The sequence below is a fragment of the Miniopterus natalensis genome, chromosome 11 (genome assembly GCF_054644295.1).
Source record: "Miniopterus natalensis isolate mMinNat1 chromosome 11, mMinNat1.hap1, whole genome shotgun sequence".
Taxonomy (NCBI): domain Eukaryota; kingdom Metazoa; phylum Chordata; class Mammalia; order Chiroptera; family Miniopteridae; genus Miniopterus; species Miniopterus natalensis.
Window position 1 is genome coordinate 16,095,229 of NC_142091.1, and position 22,502 is coordinate 16,117,730.

At 36.8% G+C, this 22,502-nt stretch overlaps 1 protein-coding gene across 1 annotated transcript in view; it reads left to right on the forward strand.

The window, feature by feature from the left end:
- The window catches only part of GUCY1A2 (guanylate cyclase 1 soluble subunit alpha 2), a 256,869-nt gene that overhangs the window by 53,198 nt on the left and 181,169 nt on the right, over positions 1-22,502 (forward strand). The window contains exon 4 of the mRNA XM_087821566.1: positions 17,602-18,320. Within this exon, the coding sequence (XP_087677692.1) occupies positions 17,602-18,320 (719 nt within the window). The remainder of the gene's footprint in view (positions 1-17,601; positions 18,321-22,502) is intronic.

Genomic DNA, 22,502 nt, shown 5'->3' on the forward strand with positions numbered 1-22,502 from the left:
ATTCAACAAATATTTATTTTATACAGGGTCCTGACCTCACGTAGGTTCTGATTTATTCATCTAAATACAGTAGAATTAGTTACAAAGTTAATTATATACCATTCTGTTCTCTTCCGGCCTCTCAAACATCCTAATCTGCGTCTTGGGTCAAAGACACCGTAGTACATAAAGTAATCTGTCCCAGTTCCTTAGTATCCTGATCGTATATCTTACTATTGGACTTACGTTTACAATAATCTGTAAAGCCTTAGTATCAATAGACTGAAAACCTTCTTAGCTTTGTCTTAGTAATGGCCCATACTTCAGATTTTTTTTAAAGCAATAATTCAAAACAACAAAAAGAAGTATTAAATAAAGGCTTGATGTTTACTGAGTGCATTTTATACTGACAAAATATTGGCAACAACCAACAGTCCAACTATAAGGAAATGGTCAATTAAAGTGTGATAAATCTGTTTAGGAGAACATTAAACAGCTGTTTCAATGAGAAAATATTTATGATGTTGTCATAGCTCTGGTTCCCCAGGAAACACTCGGAGATGGAGGTCTGGGCGCAGGAATGCTGCTGGACAGCGCCCTCAGGATCAAAGGCCCAGCCAGGCAAACCAAGGCCTTAGCTTTCCAGGCCTCAGGTGAATCCTTTGTGGTTCATGGCTCCACCCTCTTGAGTCATCCCTTTTTCACAAAAGGTAGCATGTGTTTCCAGTTTAGTAGTTTTACCAGATTCTCCCCTTTCGGATGTGAAGAAAGTAGAATGGGAGAGGGAGGGGTTGAACTGCTATGCGATGCAGTCACAACGGTCTCAGCTGATGTCTTCAGAATTGCCCCCGCTGAGGCAAGGAAGCCTCATTTCTGTATCACAGCTCCCCACCTCCCAGACTAGCCGTCTCTGAATGCAGACTGCCCAGGGAGGGGGCAGGACATTGGGCCAGGCAGCTCTCTTCAGCTGAAGACAATTTCCCAGAGCAAGACTCAGCCTAGAGCTGACAACTTCAAACACTGCCAGCATCCACTAGAGATGAAATACTCCATGAAAACAAAAAAGCCAGACACCAAGTGTTTTTGTGAACATGACTACATTATGAATCCAACTATGTAAAGCATGTATGAGTATTTACAAAAGGTGGAAGGAGACACAAAAATAATGAATACAGCAATGTTCCAAAAGTGAAAGATTTCATAAGAACATAACCTTTTCACCAAATAAACCATGAAATCAAACAAACTGTAGTTTCTTTACAGTAATGGAAGAATTCAGCTGTATATTGCCTCCTCTCCCAATTTAAAAGATTACAACTTTTATTAATTCTTGCATGTTTCAGGCTTCCCTTGTGTCCTATATGCAGAATATGTCTAGTGTGGTATGACAGACATATCCCAGTGTTCCGGTCAGATGCACTTGAGATACTAACACATACAAATAGTTGCTGTGCCTGGGATGCTAGCTTCCTCCACTCCTAGGGTGGCCTCACCCATGAAGCAAGAGGCAGAGGTTATGTGTTCAATCCCCACATGTGCCACTGATACTTTTTCCCCCCACAACCCTAAATTGCTTCCCTTCCCAGCTCAACATCTTATATATATGCATTATCAAAGAGGAGCTGGGTGTGGAAAATGTGAATGAGCATGACAAATACATGAAATAGGAGACTGAAAACAGCTTGAAGTGTACTCTCTAGTGATGGGAATAAATACAGACATCTGTTTCCCCAGGTTAGAGCACATATACGCAAACGACTGTAACCCGGGTGTAACAGCATCCCACATTAACTCCTTTCAGTTGAAATAGGTCTCCTATAGCTCTACTGCTTTCTTGCTTCCTTCCAAATCATAGTTTGTCCTAAGTCATAGGTACTATGTGTGTCCACTTTCTCATGTACCCATGCTTTTTATATCTTTATGAAACTGAGCTGCCTTTAATGCATTTTGAATTAGTTCTTTGAAAACATAAGACGAGAAGACAAAGGAGAACATGAGAGCTGTTTTCAGGTACTTTTAAGGATTTCTGTGAGGAGAGCAGGCAGATGTGTTCATAGCACCACAGAGGAAATAATAGAATTAGTTGACTAAAGTTATAGCAGTAGATTTTTCCTTGGTGGAAGGAGAAAGTAACTTGGTGATCACTAGAGTCAGTATGGGAAGAGCAAGCTCCAGGAGCTTCTCCTCATCACCAGTGATGTGTAAGCAGAGGACAGAGGACTTTCTACGAGGGCCACTCTGTTTCCAGGGAAGTGAGACCGAGTTACTAGTGACGTTCCAGTGTGCTTGTTGACTTCATGCCTTGACATGTGAAATGACACATCTGCAAGTTCTCTTTTAAATAAACGTACAGTTACTTGCTGTCATCCTCCAGAAGTATAAAAGTATTAGGATGGCTTGCTTGTGAATGTTGTAAGTGCCGTCAGATGCTACTGTAAGAGCTATGTCATGGATGCGTCACTAATTTCTGTCACACATGAAGTCTGATGCTATTTGGCTACTGAAACACATCAAGGGTGGGCAAAAGTAGGTTTATAGTTCATATGAAAAAGGCATGCAGGTTACAGTTATTATAATAGATTTATTAACTCAAAAGAAGGTCACAATGGCACAGTGGTACTCACAACTGTAACCCTACTTTTGCCCACTCCTGTATTTTAGGCCTTTGGTCAAGTATTTGTTACCTAATTTAATAGGAAAGTTTAAAATTTTTTTCAGATTTCAATCATTTTAATTTCTTTGCCAAAACATAATTTGTATTCCAAAATTTAATCCTCTGTACAAATTGGATAGCGGCGTAGCTCCCAAGACTGGGTTGGAGCAGTTGAGTGGGAATCACAAGTTAGCCACTGTAAAAAGCGTAACAATTAAAGAGTCATTAGCAGTGATTAACAGCTCCCAGTAACCCCCCTGAGAATTCACCCTTGTGGAAATTATGCTCTCCTGCTGCCACTTTTGTGGCCTCCAATTCGAATAGGGCTGGTCATCAACAGCAGAAGCCAGAATTCATTTATTTGCATAGTAATTCCCTCCCCTCCCCTCTTAGCCAATAGGTAAAAGACTGATGAGAGCGCATGTAAAAGAAATGATGAGAGGACATCTCTGCAGGGAGATGGAAAGCCTGTGAGCCACTGCCACCTTTTCACAATGTGGCAGATTGCGTTTCAGAGGCAGGGGCCAGGTGTGGCACGGGGCTGAGGCGGGTGCGCCCGCAGCGCCTCTTTGTCATTAGCTCCTGTCTGTGCATCCTTTCTTGGCTTGTCTTCCCTAGCAGCCTGCCAGGGTGCCGGGGCAGGCAGGCCGGGGGATGTGATGCGCTTAGTCACCCGACAGGTGGCCAGCCTCCGATGGAGCTGCCTGATTCTGCATGTGCTGCCTGGGTCCATTTCTTTTTTCTTTACTGCTGTTCTCTTTTTTTTAAATTGAACTTATTGGCGGGACATTGGTTAATAAAATTCTATAGGTTTCAGGGGTACAATTCTATAATATACCATCTGTATATTGTATTGTGTTCACCACCCCAAGTCAAGTTTCCTTCCATCACCATTTATCCCCCCTGTACCCTCTTCTCCCCTCAACCTCCTCCCCCTCTGGTAATCACCATGCTGTCTGTGTCTATGAGGTGTTTGTTTGTTTGTTTGTTTTGCTTAATCTCTTCACCTTTATTATCCAGCCCCACCCCCCTTTCCCTCTGACCGCTGTCAGTCTGTTTTCTGTTTATTAGTCTGTTTCTATTTTGTTTGTTAATTTATTTTGTTCATTACATTCTACATTTGAGTGAAATCATATGGTACTAGTCTTTCTCTGACTGGCTTATTTCACTTAGCATAATGCTCTCCAGGTCCATCTATGCTGTCTCAAAAGGTTTCCTTCTTTTTTACAGCCAAGTAGTATTCCATTGTGCAAATGGACCACAGCTTTTATATCCACTCATCTACTGATGGGCACTTGGGCTGCTTCCAAATCTTGACTATTGTACATAATGCTGCAATGAACATAGGGGGTGCACATATTCTTTTGAATTAGTGTTTCAGGTTTCTTCAGATATATTCCCAGAAGTGGAATTGCTGGGTCATAAAGCAGTTCCATTTTTAATTATTCGAGGAACCTCTGTACTGCTTTCCACAGTGGCTGCATGAGTCTGCATTCCCACCAACAGTTCATGAGGGTCCCCTTTTCTCCACATCCTCCCCAACATTTGTTGTTTGTTGATTTATTGATAATAGCCATTCTGACAAGTGTGAGGTGATATCTCATTGTGGCTTTATTTTGCATCTCTCTGATGTTTTGTGACATTGAGCATCTTTTCATATGTCTATTGACCACCTGTATTTCCTCCTTGAAATGTCTATTCAGGTCCTTTGCTCATTTTTAAATTGGGTTGTTGTTTTTCTGCTATTAAGTTGTACAAGTTCTTTAGAAATTTTGGATATTAATCCCTTACCAGATGTATCATTGGAGAATATATTCTCCCATTCAGTGAGTTGTCTTTTCATTTTGTTGATGGTTTCCTTTGCTGTGAAAAAAACTTAGTTTCATGTCCTCCCTTTGTTTATTTTTCTTTTGTTTCCTGTTGCTATGAGAAATGTCTGAGACTTTACTGCCTATTTTTCTTCTAGGATTTTTGTGGTTTCAAGTCTAACATTAAAATCTTTAATCCATTTTGAGCTTATTCTTGTGTACAGTGTAAGCAGGTGGTCTAGTTTCATTTTATTGCATGCATCTGTTCAGTTTTCCCAACACTGTTTATTGAATAGACTGTCTTTATCCCATTGTATGTTTTTGTCTCCTTTGTTGAATATTAATTGACCATAAAGGCATGTTGTTTTTTCTGGGCTGTCTATTCTGTTCCATTGACCTATATGTCTATTTTTATATCAGTACCATGCTGTTTTGATTACTGCATCCTTGTAGTACAGTTTGATATCAGGTGGCTTGATTTATCAAGATATTTGGGGTCTTTTGTGGTTCAGTATAAACTATTGGAATATTTGTTCTGGTTCTGTGAAATGTGCCATTGGTATCTTGATAGGAATTGGATTGAACCTACAGATTGCTTTGGATAGTATGGACATTTTAATTATGTTAATTCTTATCCACGAACATGGTATATGCTTCCACTTATTGTATCTTCTTCAACTTCTTTCTTCAGTGTTTTATAATATTTTGAGCACAAATCTTTTACCTCATTGGTTAAATTTATTCCTAAGTGTTTTATTTTTTTGATGCAATTGTAAATGGGATTGTTTTCTTAGTTTCCCTTTTGGATAGGTAATTATTGGTGTATAAAAATGCAACTGATTTCTGGATATTTATTTTGTATCCTGCTACTTTACTGAATTCATTTATCAGTTCTAGTAGTTTTTTGGTGGAATCTTCTGGTTTCTCAAGTCTGTTAATTTCTTTTTTTTCTTTCTTTTTTTAATATGTTTTTATTGATTTCAGAGAGAGGAAGGGAAAGGAAGAGAGAGAGAAAGAAACATCAGTGCTGAGAGAAAGTCATTGATCAGTTGCCTTTTGTAAGCTCCCTACTGGGGATCCAGCCCACAACCCAGGCATGTGCCCTGACCAGGAATCAAACCCAGATCTTCTGGTTTATGAGTCAGTGCTCAACCACTGACCCACGCTGGCAGGCTAGTCTCTTCCTTTCTTAGTTCTTACCTCTGGCTATTTGTTGGCAAAGGAACAAGAATTCATCAAATACTTAGCATTCACACCTATTAAATTAGCACAACTTTCTCATGCATGTGTAAAAAGGCCTGCCAGCAAGTATTGAAGGGTATGAAAAGCAGCAATGGAAGAACTACACATATACACACTATGTGAGTATATATATACTCTATGTATTATATATGTATTATATGTAGTATATACTTATATATAATACATAGACATATGGTCTGACACACAGCTATATTTATTTGTTCATTCATTAGTTGATTTACTCTTTTATCTATTCACTCAGTACAGAGAAGGTACTGTGTCAGGTATTAGAGTGACAAATCGTGGTCTTCATTTAGCTTCTCAAATGCTCCATGTTAGTTTGTCTTTCAAGACTTTTGCATAATGTTCCTTTGGTCTGGAATGGTTTTCTTCCCTCTCCTGTCTGCTCTTTCTTGCTGCCTAGTTGACTTTTACTTATATTTCAGATGTGTCACTTTTTAAAGGAAACTTTCTTTGATCCAGTAGATTACATTAGGCCTGTGTTAGATACTCTCATAGCATTCTCCACCTTATCATAACACCTGTCATCATGTGTTTACTTGAACAGTAGTGGGGTTATGTGTACAATTACTCGATGATTTTATCTTTCACATAGCTCAATAAGGGTGAGACCACGTCTGTTCTGATCACTGTACTATCAGCAGTGCCCAGCACTGAGCCGGATACAGAGTAGGTGTTCTCATTTTTTTTTTTAACAAAGAAATGAATAAATGGTGAACTTTTGTCTTCAAAGAGGTTAAGTCTGGTTGAGTGAGTGAACAAGCCAGCAGCTGTTGTGTGATAAATACTAAGATGGAAATAGTCAGAAAGTACTTTGAAAGCTGAAAAAGCAGAGGCATCTATCTCAGTCTTGGAGCGTCAAGGAATGATCTGCAAGATGAGTCTAAGAACATAATTGGCTAAGTGGGGTAGGTGGGAGGACAGAATTATATTAAATAACAAAACCAATCATAAAACTAGCATGTACAGAAGCCTGTAAGTGAGAGAGGTTATTGAACATGTTCAGGAAGCGCCAAGTCGTTCATCATGGCTTGCGCAGAGATGTGTAGTAGGGAAATTGGGAGTGATGAGGAGGGGCCATAATAAAGGCTGTATCGGAGAACTGATATGATGAGATTTATGATTTTGAATGAGTGTGTAGAGAATTGATTGCAGAGAGAGTGGAAAGCAGAAAAATTAGTTAAGAGGCTGCTGAAATAATTCTAGACTATTGATCATAATGGTCTAAAAGAGCGTAGTGGTATTGGGGATAGAGAGACTGGCAGAATGTCACAGGAGTGCATCACACACACACACATTTTTACTAAAACAAAATTGTATTCTACACACCATTCTGACAGTTCTAATTCAGCTTTATATCATACAAAGTCAAATATATCTTTATATCTTTCTGTGTGTGTTTGTTTGCCAATTTTGGTTCAGGCGTACAAATACTCTCCTAGATCTTTTTCTAAAATATTTATTGTTCTGTTTTTTACATTTTAAGCTTTTAATTGATCTAGAATTTTGTTGTTGTTGTGAGATGGGATTTAATTTTATTGTCTTCCAGGTGGTTAGTGCCATTTATTAAATAAACCATTATTTCTCCATTGAATTAAAATACGATTTTGTGATATATTAAAACTTATGTGCACAGATTTACTTCTCTAAATCAGAATTTTCTTATTCTCTATTATGACTCCCAAATCATTGTTTGTTCTTATGGAAATAAGAATTTTAATTATAGTGCATTATATTTGTAGTAATATCTGGCTTCTCCCCAGTAGTCTTCTTAACCAAGCATCTTGGGGCTATTGTAGGCATTTATTCTTCAGTATGAATTTAAAATTACCGTTTTGAGGTGGGTGGGTGGGGAGAGATTTACATAAGAATTTACATGCATGTATGCATAACCCATGGACACAATCAGTAGTGGGGTGAAAGCTCGGAGGGAGGGGTACAAGATGGAGGGGATCAATGGGGGGAAAGGGGGACATTTGTAATACTTTCAACAATAAAGATAAATTTAAAAAACACAAAACAAAAAAATAAATAAAATAAAATTATTGTGTTGATAAGACTTGTTGAGACTATAATTGACAATGCATTAAACTTATCTATTAATTTTGGTAGAATTGATATTTTTAGAATATAAGGCCTTTGTATTCTAAAATATGGAATATTTAAAAAATTTGTTCATGTTTTGTTTTCTGTGTTAAGATTTAATAGTTTTCTTAATTTAAGTTCTATGCCTTACTTATTAAATGTATTCCTGTGATTTTATATCTTTTATTGCTTCATCGAATAGAATATTTCCCCATTTCTCTCTATCCTTACTGCTAATATAGAGAAAAGCTATTGATTCTTTCTATATTTATTTTATATTAAACTATTTACTACATTTTCTTATAAATTCTGGTAGTTTTTTTTCTATAAAATATATAATGTAAATGTTTTGATTACAAAAAAACAAAGCAATAAAATATATATTTTAAATGTTTTGGTCACACACACAAAAGAGCAAAGCAAGAAAGAGCCTCAAAATTAAAATACTTTCTAGGTTTTCTAAGTGCATAGTATTTTATTTTCATATCTTATAGTATTTGCTAGAACCTCCAAGGTAATACTGAATAACAAGGGCGATAGCAGGCATGTTTCTTTAATTTCTGATTTTAATTGAAATTTTTTTAGTATTTCACTGTTTAGAATAAGCTTTGCTTCTGGTTTTTGGAATTCTGCATTTGTTATATATTTGAACAGTTTCTCTGTATCACTATTTTACTTACCATTTTTATTAAAACTGGTGAATTTTAGACTTTTGTGACTTTACTGATGCAATCATATTATTTTCTTATTTAATTATATAAATGTCATAATTTATACTGACAGATTTTTTTTACTATTGAACACTTCATTTCTGATATAAGCACTACTTAGTCACGATGTATGATTATTTTTTTAATAAATTACTAAGATCTATTTGCTAATATTTTAGTGAATATACATAAGAAAAATTGGTCTTAGTATACTATACTGAATTTTGGCTTTAAAGCTATGTGGACTTAATTAAAATAACTGAGTAGTTTTATTTTTTTTCTATGTCCTGGAAGTATTCAAGTAACTTTGGAATTATCTATTGTTTTTATATTACATATATATTTTAAATTTATCTTTATTGTTGAGAGTATTGCAGACGTCCCCTTTTTTCCCCATTGATCCCCACCACCCACATCTACTCCACCCGCGGGCCTTTCTCATATCAATGTCTGTGTCCATAGGTTGTGCATATAAGCATATAGGTTCTTTGATTGATCCCTCCCCACCCACTCCCCCCTCCCCGCCTTCCCTCTGAGATCCCTCAGTCTGTTCCATGCTTCTGTGTCTCTGGATTGCCCATTTCTTCTTGGGTCAATTTTTGTCATTTATATTTGCCAGAAAATTATCCATTTACACATTTTTTGGCAGAACATTGTGAGGTTCTTTTTTTGAATACTCTATTTCTTAATATGTACCTGTGTCTTCTTTTTTTATTTCTAACATAGAATACTTTCTCTTTCTCTTAATTTCAGCTTTTATCTATTAACTTTTAAAAACAACATACTTTTCTTAATTGGAAGCTTTATATTTACTTAAATTTTTTTGTTGCCAAAAATATTTATGACATATATTTTTATTCAAGTACAGTTTTTGTTGTGCCTCATAGGATTTTGAATGAAGTCATCTACTTTTCATTGATTTCTAGAAGTTATAATTTCAATTTTGATTTTCTCTTTAGTCCAATAGAGTATATTGCTTAACTTTCAAATAGATAAGATTTTTTCACTATTTTGTTATTTATAAGTGTTTATTATTATTATTCATATTATGATTAAAAATGTGATCTGCAAAATTTTTACTTAAAAATGTGGGAATTTTGTCGTTAAGTGAGCAATTTTTGTAATTTCTTCATATGTATAAATACACATATATGGGTATATACATGTGCACACACATATACACATATATGTATATATAAGTATATGTGTTTGAATTTGTTGATTTTGTTATGTTTTATTTTAATTTCACTTGTCATCTGGCTTTACTTTTTATTATTTTTTATTGTTGTTAATATTTATTTAATTCATCTATGACTTTGCTTTTTTAATGTTTAATCTTTTTGGTTCTGAAAAGGGCACATTAGAGTTTTTTACCAAAATTTTATTTTCATTAAGTTTTTCTTTTATTGACTGTTTTATTACATATACTTTTATTTAATTTCTCTATGATTTTGCTTTTTTGTCTATTAGGTCCAACTGATCCTAAGAGAGGTATATTAAAGTTTCCCACTATGATTGTAATTGTGTAAAATTCTTTCACTCTTAATTTTTAATATATACAACAGCGTGATTAAAATATAATTCACATACCATATAGTTCACCCATTTAAAGTGTAAACTTCAGTGGGTTTTTAAAAATTTCATAGTCATGCAAACATTAATTGCTACAATCCATTGTGGAACATTTTTTATCACTCCATGAAGAAATCCCATAGTCATTAGCAATCAATTTTTAATTGTTTTTGCTTTATATATTTAGCTGCAATGTTGCTTGGCTTATGCAGATTTATGTCTCCTCCATCGTTTTTCTAAATTGTGATTTTATAGTGTCTGTTTATCCTAATCAGCACTTTTAACCTTAATTCTGCCTTGTTTGATATTAATATTGCTTTTCCCTCTTACTTTTTTCTTGTAGTTTGTTGGAATTATTTGCCTCCTGCTTATTTTCAACCTTTTACTTTTTTAAAATATGTTTTTATTGATTTTATAGAGAGAGTCAGGGAGAGGGAGAGACATCGTGTGAGAAAGAAACATCCATAGGTTGCCTCCTATATGTATCCAGACTGGGGATCAAACCCTCCACTTGGGCATGTGCCCTGACTGGGAATCTAACTGGCAACCTTTGGGTGCACGGGAGGACGCTCAACCAATTGAGCCACACGGGCCAGGGCTTATTTTCAACCTTTAAAAAAAAATCACCTTTTATAAGTGTAATTTTTACAGATGGGGTGAGAATTTCTGCCATTTGATGAGAGAACTTATTTGTTTACATTTAGTGAAATGCATACTTGACTGACTTTCTCTCTTTAACTATGATTTATGATCATTGCTTATTTTACATTGCTTTTTCTTCACCTTAGTTTTTCTGTTTTGATCATGTTGAAATTCAATATGTATGAATTTCATTTTGAATATATTTTTTACCTTTGTAGTTTAAATGTTCTGTTCTAGTTTCCCATTTCATTATTGGTTATCTTCCTTTCCCTGTTATTAAAATTAGATCTATGTGGTTTTTAAAAAATATTTTAAAGCAAAATATTGTTTATTTCCCTACTAAGAATGTAGACTTTCCCTAGTGACCCCGCTCCTGTTCATAGGAGAACCTCAGAATGCCGTTACTTTCCTTTTTCCCCTCTCCTTCCATTTCTCTTCAGCTTATTAACTTCTGGGTTTTGCTGAGAGTGTTTAGTTATAGATTATAAATAAATTTGACTTCACAGTTGCCATTAGTTTCCCTTTCCCTCTATTTCAGTAATCTTTATTTATATTTATATTACAAATTTGCGGATAATCTTTCATTATCATGTATCTATATATCCGTATCTCCACTAGCATGTGTGTGTGTGTGTGGTAAGGCTCCTTGCCCCTCAATTATTTTCCCCAGGTGTTTCACTGAGTAGTGTGCTTTCTGATCTTTGCTAGATATCTTGACTGGGTGATGGATTCTTAGATTTAAGTTCTCTCAGTATTATACATATATTATTGCACCATCATCTAGCTTCCAGTGTTGCAGATGAGAAGAAGAGTTCTTTAAAAATGATTTTTTTTCTTTTGGAAAATGACTTGTTCTTTCTTCCAACTGAAAAGATTTTCTTCTTTAAGACTAAGTAATTTTTATCTCTGTATTTCAGGAATCTAACCAGATGCACCTAGAGGTGTGTATGTGTGTGTGTGTGTGTGTGTGTGTGTGGTGTTTTCTTACCAATTCTGGCTGGAGCTTATGCCTTTTCCACCAGTAGTTTCGGAATTTTCCACAGCTCATGGGGAAATTCTCTCTATTATTGGTTTACTTATAGCTCTTTCTCCATTGGTTCCTTTTTCTTATTGTAGATCACACCATTTTTAGAGGTTGTACTTTTTCATGAGCTGTCCTACTAAATCTGTTTATAGTCTAAAGAAAGATCACAGACAAATATCTGTAATACCAGGGAATATTTGCTATTTTATAAGAAAGGCACATGATGTGCTTTGCTATTTGAAAGGAAGGAGTAACCGAGTGTTGGAGTCTACTTTTCTGAAGCTTTACTTTTTAGTTTGGATGCAATTTGGGGGTGAAAAAATATTCCACAGTACTCAGTGATCAGAGAGAATCATTGATCGGCTGCCTCCTGCACGCCCCCTGTTGGGGATCGAGCCCGCAACCTGGGCACGTGCCCTGACCTGGAATGGAACCGTGACCTCCAGGTTCATGGGTTGATGCTCAGTCACTGAGCCACATCAGCTGGACTCATTTTTGCATTCTTACTGGGGCTGCCTAGTCCAGTCTATATAATCTTTTGAAGATATTGCAATATTTCTCCAGCTGCTGTCTTTGACTCTGGTCTTGGCAGCCTTAAGTCCACCTTCTCCATTGCTGATTAATTAACAACTCATCCCCTACCCCTGCTCCCCAGCCATACCCACTTCCTACCTGCCCTTACCTGGCCACTCCAGGCTCTTCCACCTTTCTGGTTCGTTCATATTTCATATTTCATTGCTCTGCCTCTGCTAGTGTGCTTGCTCCTTCCGTGTTGGCCTTTGAACAACCACTCTTCAAGTTTTCTTTCAAACATTAACTCCCTGAGGAAAGAGTCAGACATTCTTTTTTTTTTTTTTTTTTTAATATATCTTTATTGATTTCAGAGAGAGGAAAAGAGAGGGAGAGAGAGAGAGATAGAAACATCAATGATGAGAGGGTCATTGATTGAGCCCGCAACTGGGCATGTGCCAACCGGGAATCGAACCCCGATCGCCTGGATCCTAGGTCGATGCTCAACCGCTGAGCCACGCCCGGCCGGGCGAGTCAGACATTCTTTCTGCTAGAGCTCCGTAGGTGCTCCTGTACTACTCTGTTAGAGCCTTGTCACATCGAAATTTAATAATCTGGAGGGGCCATGTGAGAAAAGAATGTGTTAGCTGTCTTGGTATCCTTAGATGTGCCACAGCTATAGCTTTAGCAATTTGATTTAGTTATCCAATAAATACTTGGATGGATGTTTACTTTCTGTGGGTGCAGTCTTAGCTTTCTCATGCCAGACACCATGCTGGTGACAGGCATGCAGACATCAATGGGATAAGGTCTTTGTCCTCAAGAAGTGCACAGTGTGAAGTCAGATGGGTAGCAGATGAGGGACAAAAGATTCACATCTTGAATGAACAGACTGTTTCATTTACAATTGGAGGATATCAGCATTTAGGCTACTCATTTTTTTAAAAAAAGAGGTGAATCAACAGTAAAATTATGGCTCCTAACTTACTTGTTAATGAAAGCAGTTTCATGATAAGTTTGTCTCTTAAGGAAATGCATTCTTATAGACCTAAATGTCAAGCTGTCATAGTGTCTTGTGATAGAGGAGGTGAGCATTGTCTGTATGTTTCAAGTGATTTGCTGTAAGTGGGGGGGGTTTGCATCAGGCGTAGGTGGAACCATGGGAGTGAGAACTGTACCAGTTGCCTGAGCTGAACTACTTTCTCTGTGCTTTCTACATTTTGTGATGTTTAAAATGGAAGGCCAGACTTGCCAAAGCTGAAATGATCTTTCCTTAGTTTTAATTTTTCAAATTTGAAGAATTTTTTTTTCTGACCTTGTACAGTTTAACAATTGGGAGAAAAAATTAGTTAATTGAATATTATGGTTTATATAGAATTACCATATACAGCATTTGAGTATAATATTCAAAATAATTCAGTTTTTCATCACTGATACGTCAGTTTTGCATCCTAGTAGGCCTTGGGGTCATTATTTGAGAACTAACAATGCTTGTGCCTTAAAGTCCAGAGGTGCTTTACAGAAGTACAGCAAGGATTTCTAGTTGATAGAATGCTGGACTCAGAGTAGTTTCTGTTGCCTCTGGTGAAGTTACTTGTTATTTTTCTGGAAGATTCTTTGGGATTTCTGTCATTGGAAATAGAACATAAGCACATAAGCTTACTGTATTATATTTATACCTGTGGTTTTTACTTAACAACTCTGAGGGCATTTTTAATGTTATGAAAAATGCAAGTTAGGAGAAATTTTACTTTTCCTTTCTGTGTATAAAAACCCTAAGCCCTTTTAAGACACAACTTTTCAAAGTATAGAGGCAGCCCAGGGACTATTTTCAGTGGCACATGGGATTTTGTAGATTAGTAAATATAGTCAGTTTGTAAGAAATTTTATTTATTCTGAGTTTATTTTTTTAATTTTTTAAAAAATTTTTATTATTATTTCTTTAAAATATATCTTTATTGATTTCAGAGGGAGGAAAGGAGAGAGAGAGAGAAATAGAAACATCAATGATGAGAGAGCCATTGATCGAGCCCACAACCCGGGCATGTGCCCTGACCAGGAATCGAACCCTGATCGCCTGGATCCTAGGTCGATGCTCAACCGCTGATCCATGCCTGGCCGGGCTGTTTTTTTAATTTTTAAAAATTGACTTTAGAGAGAGGAAGAGGAGAGAGAGAGAGATGCGAGAGAGAGAAACAAACATCAATCGGCTGCCTCCTGCATGCACCCCAGCTGGGGATTGAACCCGCAACCTACGTATGTGTCCTGACTGGGAATGGAACCCGCCACCTTTTGGTGTAAGGGACAACAACTGAACCACACAAGCCAGGGCCTGAGTTTAGTTTTTAATTAGAATTTCATAATTAACATTTTTAATAGTGATAATATCGTCTTTGAAGGGACTTAAATTTAATTTGTGTGTACTTGAATTTTTTAGTTATAATATAGTGACGATGATGTAAGAATTTGGCATAGGAAGAAGATTTAGTGATGGAATTTTCAGTCAGATAGTAATCAAACCAGGAGAGTGTGGCTTTATAAGCCAAGAGAGAAGGGAGATTTATGAAGAAGAGATGATCAGCAGAATCAAATTAAAGGAAAAACAACAAAGATTAACAAACAAAAGGAAAAAACGGTGCCTGCTGGTTTAAGTAATTATAAAAGCAGTTTCAGTGGAGCAGTTGGAGCAGGAACCAAATTGCAGTGAATATCATCTCTCTTGTTTTCTCCCACACTAGTGAACTAGTCCGATAAATACTATTATTATCAATTCTGACTGCCATTATTGTTAGTGAATTCAACATATGTTGAAGGGCAATCTTGTAACGTGACATTATGAGATGAGTGGTGACTGATGTTTTTATCCTAATAGGTGACTTTCTCAGCTTGCTATGAACATCAACTCTGTGAAACTGAAATTAATGTGAAATGCTTCTTAATAAAGGGACTCTTTCACTTAGATTTTTACTTAGATTTTTTTTCGTTTCACATTGATTTTAAGAACTTCCTTATCAAACTGGCCTCTTAACTTCGCTACCACAGATTTTAAACTCTATAGGAAGCTTCCAAAAAATAGTTGATGTTTTTTAACTCCATTCGTTAACTCATATTGTTGACTGCTTTATTCCCGCACTCCTGGATGAAGAGAACCCTTAGTGAATAGTAGGTGGGAACAGCACACCAAGCCATAGGCAGCCTATTCTGCTCTGCGCTCTGGCAGGACACTACTGAAGTGACCTTCTGTCTTTTCCCAGTCCTGCCTAATGTTCAGGACCTTTTTATAAGATGGAGTAGACTAAGCAAGGGAATGTCAGTACGTAAACGACATGCACTGATTTTAGCTGTTGGGGAGGGGGAAAAAATCTTCAATGCTTCTAGGTTCTTCTGGTTGGTGTAAGAATTAAATTGACATGAGACAAATTCACAGAAGAAAAACCAATTTAATTACACACGTACTGGGACTCTGTAAGAATATGGGGCCCACAGATGGTCAGCAATTTGGGCTTATATGCCATTCTGAACTAAGGAGGGTGTAGGAGTCCGCTACTTTAGAGTGGAAGAAGGTAATCATATGGAGATGGAAAAACATCTATTTCCTGGGCCATGAAGAGACAATGGGATACGGAGAGGACTTGGTCTCTAAGCCCTATCACACCTAACCCATATTCTTTGTAGTTATCTCTGGTGAAAGCTCCTCCTGGACCAGGCAGTTTATCTGAATTCTTTTAGGCAATTAAGAGGGAGGTAAAAAGCCCTTCCTGAGTCTTTTGTTTCTTAAAATAATCAGCCTAAAATAACCTAATGACAAAGAGATATATTCTGAGGTAGCAAAATCCTGTTTCCCCGCACAGTCAAAGTCAAAGGAGAAGCAGTAGAGTGACTCTAATAGAAGCTTTCTTTTTTAATATTTTTATTGATTTTAGAGAGAAAGGAAGAGAGAGGGAAAGAGAAACATCCATGTGAGAGTGCAACATTGATTGGCTACCTTCAGCATGCCCCCTACCAGGAATTAAGCCTACAATCAGGGCATGTGCCCTGACCTGTAATTGAACCAGTAACCTTTTGGTGCAGGAGGTGATGCCCAACCAACTGAGCCATATTGGCCAGGGCAGCCTTTCTTTAGCATTCAGATTCAACTCTTCTATATGTATTCCTCTTCAAACCATAAATTCCCTCCTTATTTTTCCTGATATCATCCTTCAGGCTGAATCTACTTGATCACATGTGCCTCTGTTTCTAATCACTACATAATGTATTGTGTGTGTGTCTATGTATATATGCATGTATTTTTCATTGTAATTACATTGCTATAAGGTAGAGTTCTTTTTGCCACAGCATCTAGGAGTGAGTATGAACTTAGAAAACTTAACAAAGACCTTTAACTCTATCTGCTCAGATTCCTACTCCACTCTTGGCTATTCTTTTGTAGGTGAAAGAATGCAAAACATTCCACAGTTCTACCATTTTTAATTCCTTGTTTTGTCTCTCCCTGGGGTCTAGCTGACCTACAGGACAGTCCTTCTATTTACCTTAGATAACCTGATGCCTTTCTTCACTCATATACCACAGATTCCCTTTCTGGTTGATATTTCCCACTTAACAAATAAATTTTGATAAGTAAGGTGGTAGTATTGGATGGACATAATATAGAGTCAATCTTATAGTTGCCTCTATAAAGATGCTTTAACAATGAGGGAAATCATTAAGGAAAAGGTATTATTTGTGCTAATTACAGCAAATGGAGTAGGGCATTGAAAAGGAAAATTAGATTAGCAGCATTTTTAAAAGTTATTGTTCCAGGGGTGGGAAGAGAGAAATGAATAGGTGAAACATAATTTTTAGGGCAGTGAAACTACTCTGGATGATATATAATGGACAAGTCATTATACATTTGTCAAAACCCAAGGAGTGCAATGGCAAGATTGAACCCTAATGTAAACTATGGGCTTTGAGAGATTGTGTCACCGTAGGTTCGTTGATTGTAACGAATGTACTGCTCTAGTGCACCATGTTGACAGTGGTGGGAGGGCTTGTGTGTGGAGGCGGATGGGGGTATATAGGAAATATCTTTACATTCTGCTCAATTTTGTTGTGACTCTAAAATTGCTCTAAAAATAAAGCCTGTTAAAAAACAAACAAACAAACAAAAGAGTTTATGTTCATTAACATCTTAGAACCACCCAGAAGGGGGAATTTACTTTCGCTAAGTCAAAATGAATGAATTAAGCTATTTGGGCAGTTGGTGGGCCTCTCATGTCTTACTCGCTAGCTGCCTCGTTTGATAAGTATGAAAAAGCTATCAATCCAATTACTTAGCTTGTTCTTCATTAACATTTGCTTCCCATTTGCCTCTAGGTTTGAAGTTTGAGGAAATTCAAGAAAGATTTGGTGAGGAGTTCTTTAATACATGCTTCGATGAGAATGAGCGAGTCCTTCGAGCTGTAGGCGGCACGTTGCAGGACTTTTTTAATGGCTTCGATGCTTTGCTGGAACACATTAGAACTTCTTTTGGAAAGCAGGCCACCCTGGAGTCACCCTCATTCCTATGCAAAGAGCTCCCTGAAGGGACCCTTATGCTCCACTACTTCCACCCTCACCATATTGTGGGCTTTGCGATGCTGGGCATGATCAAGGCGGCTGGAAAGAAGATCTATCGGCTGGATGTGGAAGTGGAGCAGGTTGCAAATGAGAAACTGTGCTCTGATGGCTCCAACCCAAGCAACTGTAGCTGTCTTACCTTCCTCATCAAAGAATGTGAAAATACTAATATCACAAAGAACCTCCCACAGGGAACCTCCCAAGTTCCCGAGGACCTCAGAATTAGCATCAACACCTTCTGCAGAGCCTTCCCCTTCCACTTGATGTTTGACCCCCACATGGCAGTCCTTCAGCTGGGGGAAGGCCTGAGGAAGCAGCTCCGATGCGACACTCACAAAGTGCTCAAGTTTGAGGACTGCTTCCAGATCGTTTCCCCGAAGGTAAACGCCACCTTCGAAAGGGTCCTACTGCGACTGTCCACCCCATTTGTGATTAGGACCAAGCCGGAGGCTTCTGGCACTGAAAATAAAGACAAGGTAAGTGGCCGTGAACTTGAGATGGGTGATGGGAACTAGAAGAGTACATAGTTATTTCAGTAAATTACATGCTGGCTGTACTTGTAATTATTTAGGCAAGAGAGCTTGAAGTGCCATTTTGAAAATTACTGGTCCCTAGATGTATGTAATAAGATTTGGCCCTATTCCCAGCCATTTTGCATAGTGTTTGCCTCTTCCATTAATTTATTTCAGCATATAAAAATAAGACATTTATTAACACTTGGCATAGTAATTACAAAAATGATAGGACTCATTAAAAATCTGATACTGTAAACCCACGAATATTTCCACCGGCTGAAGTCAAAGGATAAGAGAAATGGTAAGACTGGTTTCAGCATTGTGGGACTTGCTTGCCTTATCTTTCAATAAATATAGGTCAGGAGCTAACTACACTTGGAACATGTTCTGTTCCAAATCTCATAATCTAGGAACATCTGGTTTACATTTTAGTTATGTCTTAATATGCAGAATAATGTGTTTTCTAAAAGTTGGAAATGAAGCGACTGTCTTAGGAGATCTAATTAAATTTTCATATTGAAATAAAGACTCATTTCTTTAGAACATGTCTACTCCTTGAGAGAATGTAGTGAACACTAGAAATCTTTATTGTGAATTTTTTGAAACCCTTTTGGGAACATCTGGATTATAAATAAACGATGAAAAGACAACAGGAATACATCTTAAAATAGTTGAATTTAAACAAATATATTCCCTCAGGTAAATATATTTTTTAGGAAAAAGTCAATATTAAAATTAATGAAATGTAAAGGAAAATCAGCCATGACTATTTTAAGTTTGGTAACATACTTTTAGGAAGTAAAAGAAAAAGTAATGTTAATTATCAGAGTCAACATTTGAATGTACATTTAGTTTTCAATAGAGATTTTTCGGTATTTTGTGTCAAGATAAATGAAGTGGTGGGCTTGTTCCCAAGCATTGTGGGAAAACTGTTGGCTTTCAGAAATAAATAGGTTGCTCTGGACCAAAGGAAGAGTTGCAGAAACAATTAAAACCTCAATAAATGGGTAGTGCACATGTATTCTGGAGTGCCTGCAATAATTTTTTAAAAAGTAAGGAGATACCCTCCTGAAGGCAGAGTAAAAGACATTTTTGAGGATTTTAATCAACATTAGTTTCATAATTGATTCATTTTTATAATTTTGAAATTCAATGGAAAAATTTTAAACAAAATACTTGAGAAAGATGGAAGGGTGCATATTTATTTAGTATAACTGAATCGGGTGATTTAGGAAAAGGAATTCAGTAGTGTTTTCATCATATAAGTTCAGCGATTTGAAAACATCTAAGGAAAAGCCTGAATCTTCCATTTTGGTACACATTTGGATATTTAAGTCTGAGTGAATTTTATTATTCCTATTTGATTGCACAGGAGGTTTTATTTATTTATTTATTTATTTATTTATTTATTTATTTATTTATTTATTTATTTATTTATTCCTCACCAGAGGATATTTTTTCCATTACTTTTCGGAGTGTAAGAGGCAGAGAGAGAGAGAAACATCGATGTGAGAGAGACACATCAATTGGTTGCCTCCTGCACGCGCCCTAACGTGGGCTAGGGATCGAACCTGCAACGAGGCATGTACCCTTGGCCGGAATTGAACCCGGGACCCTGTAGTCTGCAGGCCGATGCTCTAACCACTGAGCCAAACCAGCTAGGGCAAGGATGTTTTAAATAACATTTTTCACATGTGCAGTATCTATACATTCAATATTTGCTACTCATTTTGAAGCTCTTTAGATTAGAAGAAAGTTGGTAAATGTGTATTTTTGTCCATATTTGTAGTTGTGTTAAAACTGGAATTATTCTATCTTTGTAATATAGGGAATATTAAAGCTGTTGGTTCTGTCTTATGGAAGTACAATAATTGGCTAAGAGGATTTGTAACATCTTTGGCCTTTAGAATTGAAGTTAGTATTTTTGAAAAGGTGCCTGAAGTAGAATATATTATTACCAATGTTAATTGCTCTATATATTTTGGTAGATTTGAGAAAAATGAATTCAATTTAAAGTTACTGCTTCAGATCCCCCTCATATTTCATCTGGCTGATATTTCTGTTTAATTTGTATACCAGGGTAAGAAATAGACATAATGAAATGGTGACTCAAATGTCAAGGCCCCCTGCCAGTTCCAATAATAAGGGACTGTGCTCATTGAGAAGATGCAATTATAATTTAAACATGTTAGTGGCGGTTTAAAAATAAAGCAATGGGCAGGATTTTCAGTTAGAAGGAGGATAACGATCTTGTTCTCCTGTGTTTCCATTTCTGCTTGTTTACCTGGATTTACCAGCTGGATTACTTGAGAGGCTACAGTTGGCCCACGTGGAAACCAGAGTCAGTAAAGTTGTGGCATGGAGCCTTAACTAGATGAATGACAGTTTTGAATTATTAGGTTGCCAAATTTTAAATTTGTAGCTTCTTAAAACATGGAAAGAAGAAAGAAAAATCAGGGTAAAAATTATGATTCTCTCGATAAATTTGACCTTGATATTCATTATTTTCCCCATGATAGCTCCATGTTGTCTGATGTTTCTCATTTTTTAGTGGGCTTTGGTAAGAAAATGTTTTTATACAATTTAGGATATTTATTTCTTAGTTTAGCAGTGAAGGCTTTCATGATAATTTAGCTCTTTTTGCTATTCTCTTAATACCTATGAACTGCCACCACCCCCACCCTCAAAAAAACAAACCAAAAAAAAAACAAGAGCTCATCATGCAGCCAATGACAGTAAATCATTTACAAAATGAACTGTATACTTTTGTAAACCATGCCCTTTGCCATCGTGTGTTGTCAGTCAGTGGTTAATTGCATGGCAAGAGGTGGAGATGCTTGTGAGCAATTTGATGAGATACTGATGAAACAGAAAACCATCATTGTAGTTTTTAAAAAATTTATCTTCATTTTTGAAAGTATTACAGATCTCCCCATTTTTCCCCCCCATTGGTCCCCTCCACCTTGCATGTGCCCCCCACCCCAGGCCTTCACTACACTATGTCTGTGTCCATGGGTTATGCATATATGCATATAAGGTCTTTGATTAATCTCTCCCTACCCACTCCCCCAACCCCACCTTCCCACTGAGATCCCTCAGTCTGTTCCATGCTTCTGTGTCTCTGGATCTATTTTGTTCCTCAATCTATTTGTTTATTAGATTTCACATATGAGTGAAATCATGTAAAACTGAATCAGGAAGAATCAGAAAACCTGAATAGGCTAACAACAACTGATGAAATCAAAGCAGCAATAAAAAAACTCCCAGCAAACGAAAGCCCTGGTCCAGATGGCTTCACAGGGGAGATTTCTAATTCTTTAAGTTGTAGGGTTAGATAGTTTACTAAAAATTTTTCTTGCTTTTTGAGGTAGGCATGTAGTGCTATGAACTTCCCTCTAAGGACTGCTTTCACTGTTTCCCATAGATTTTGGGTGGTTGTATGTTCATTTTCATTTGTTTCCAGGAAGTTTTTGATTTCTTTTTTGATATTGGTAACCCATTCATTGTTTAATAACATGCTATTTAGCCTCCATGTGTTGGAAGGTTTTTGAGTGTTTTTACTGTAGTTGATTTCTAATTTCATCCCCTTGTGATCTGAGATGCTTGATATGATTTCAGTCTTCTTGAACTTGTATGAGACTGGTTTTGTGTCCTAACATGTGGCCTATCTTTGAGCATGACCCACGTGCACTTGAGAAGAATGTCTATTTTGTGGCTTTGGGGTGAAATGTTCTGTAAATATCAATGACATCTATTTGATCTAGTGTGCCATTTAGAGTCACTGTTTCTGTGTTGACTTTTTGTCTCGAAGATCTATCCAGTGAAGTCAGTGGGGTGTTAAAATCCACGACTATGACTATATTGCTATTGATCTCTCCCTTAAAGCCCTTAAGGTTATTATTGATAGGTTCTTATTTATTGTCATTTTAATTCTTTATGCTTATGTTTCTCTCTCTATTTCTTCTTATTATTACAGCAGTCCCTTTATCATTTCTTGCAATGCTTCTATTTCTACTTTTAACTACGCCAATCCCTTTAATATTTCCTGCAATGCTGGTTTGGTGGTCATAAACTCCTTTAGCCTTTTTTTTTTTCTGGGAAGCCCTTTATTTCACCATCTATCTTGAATGATAACCTTGCTGC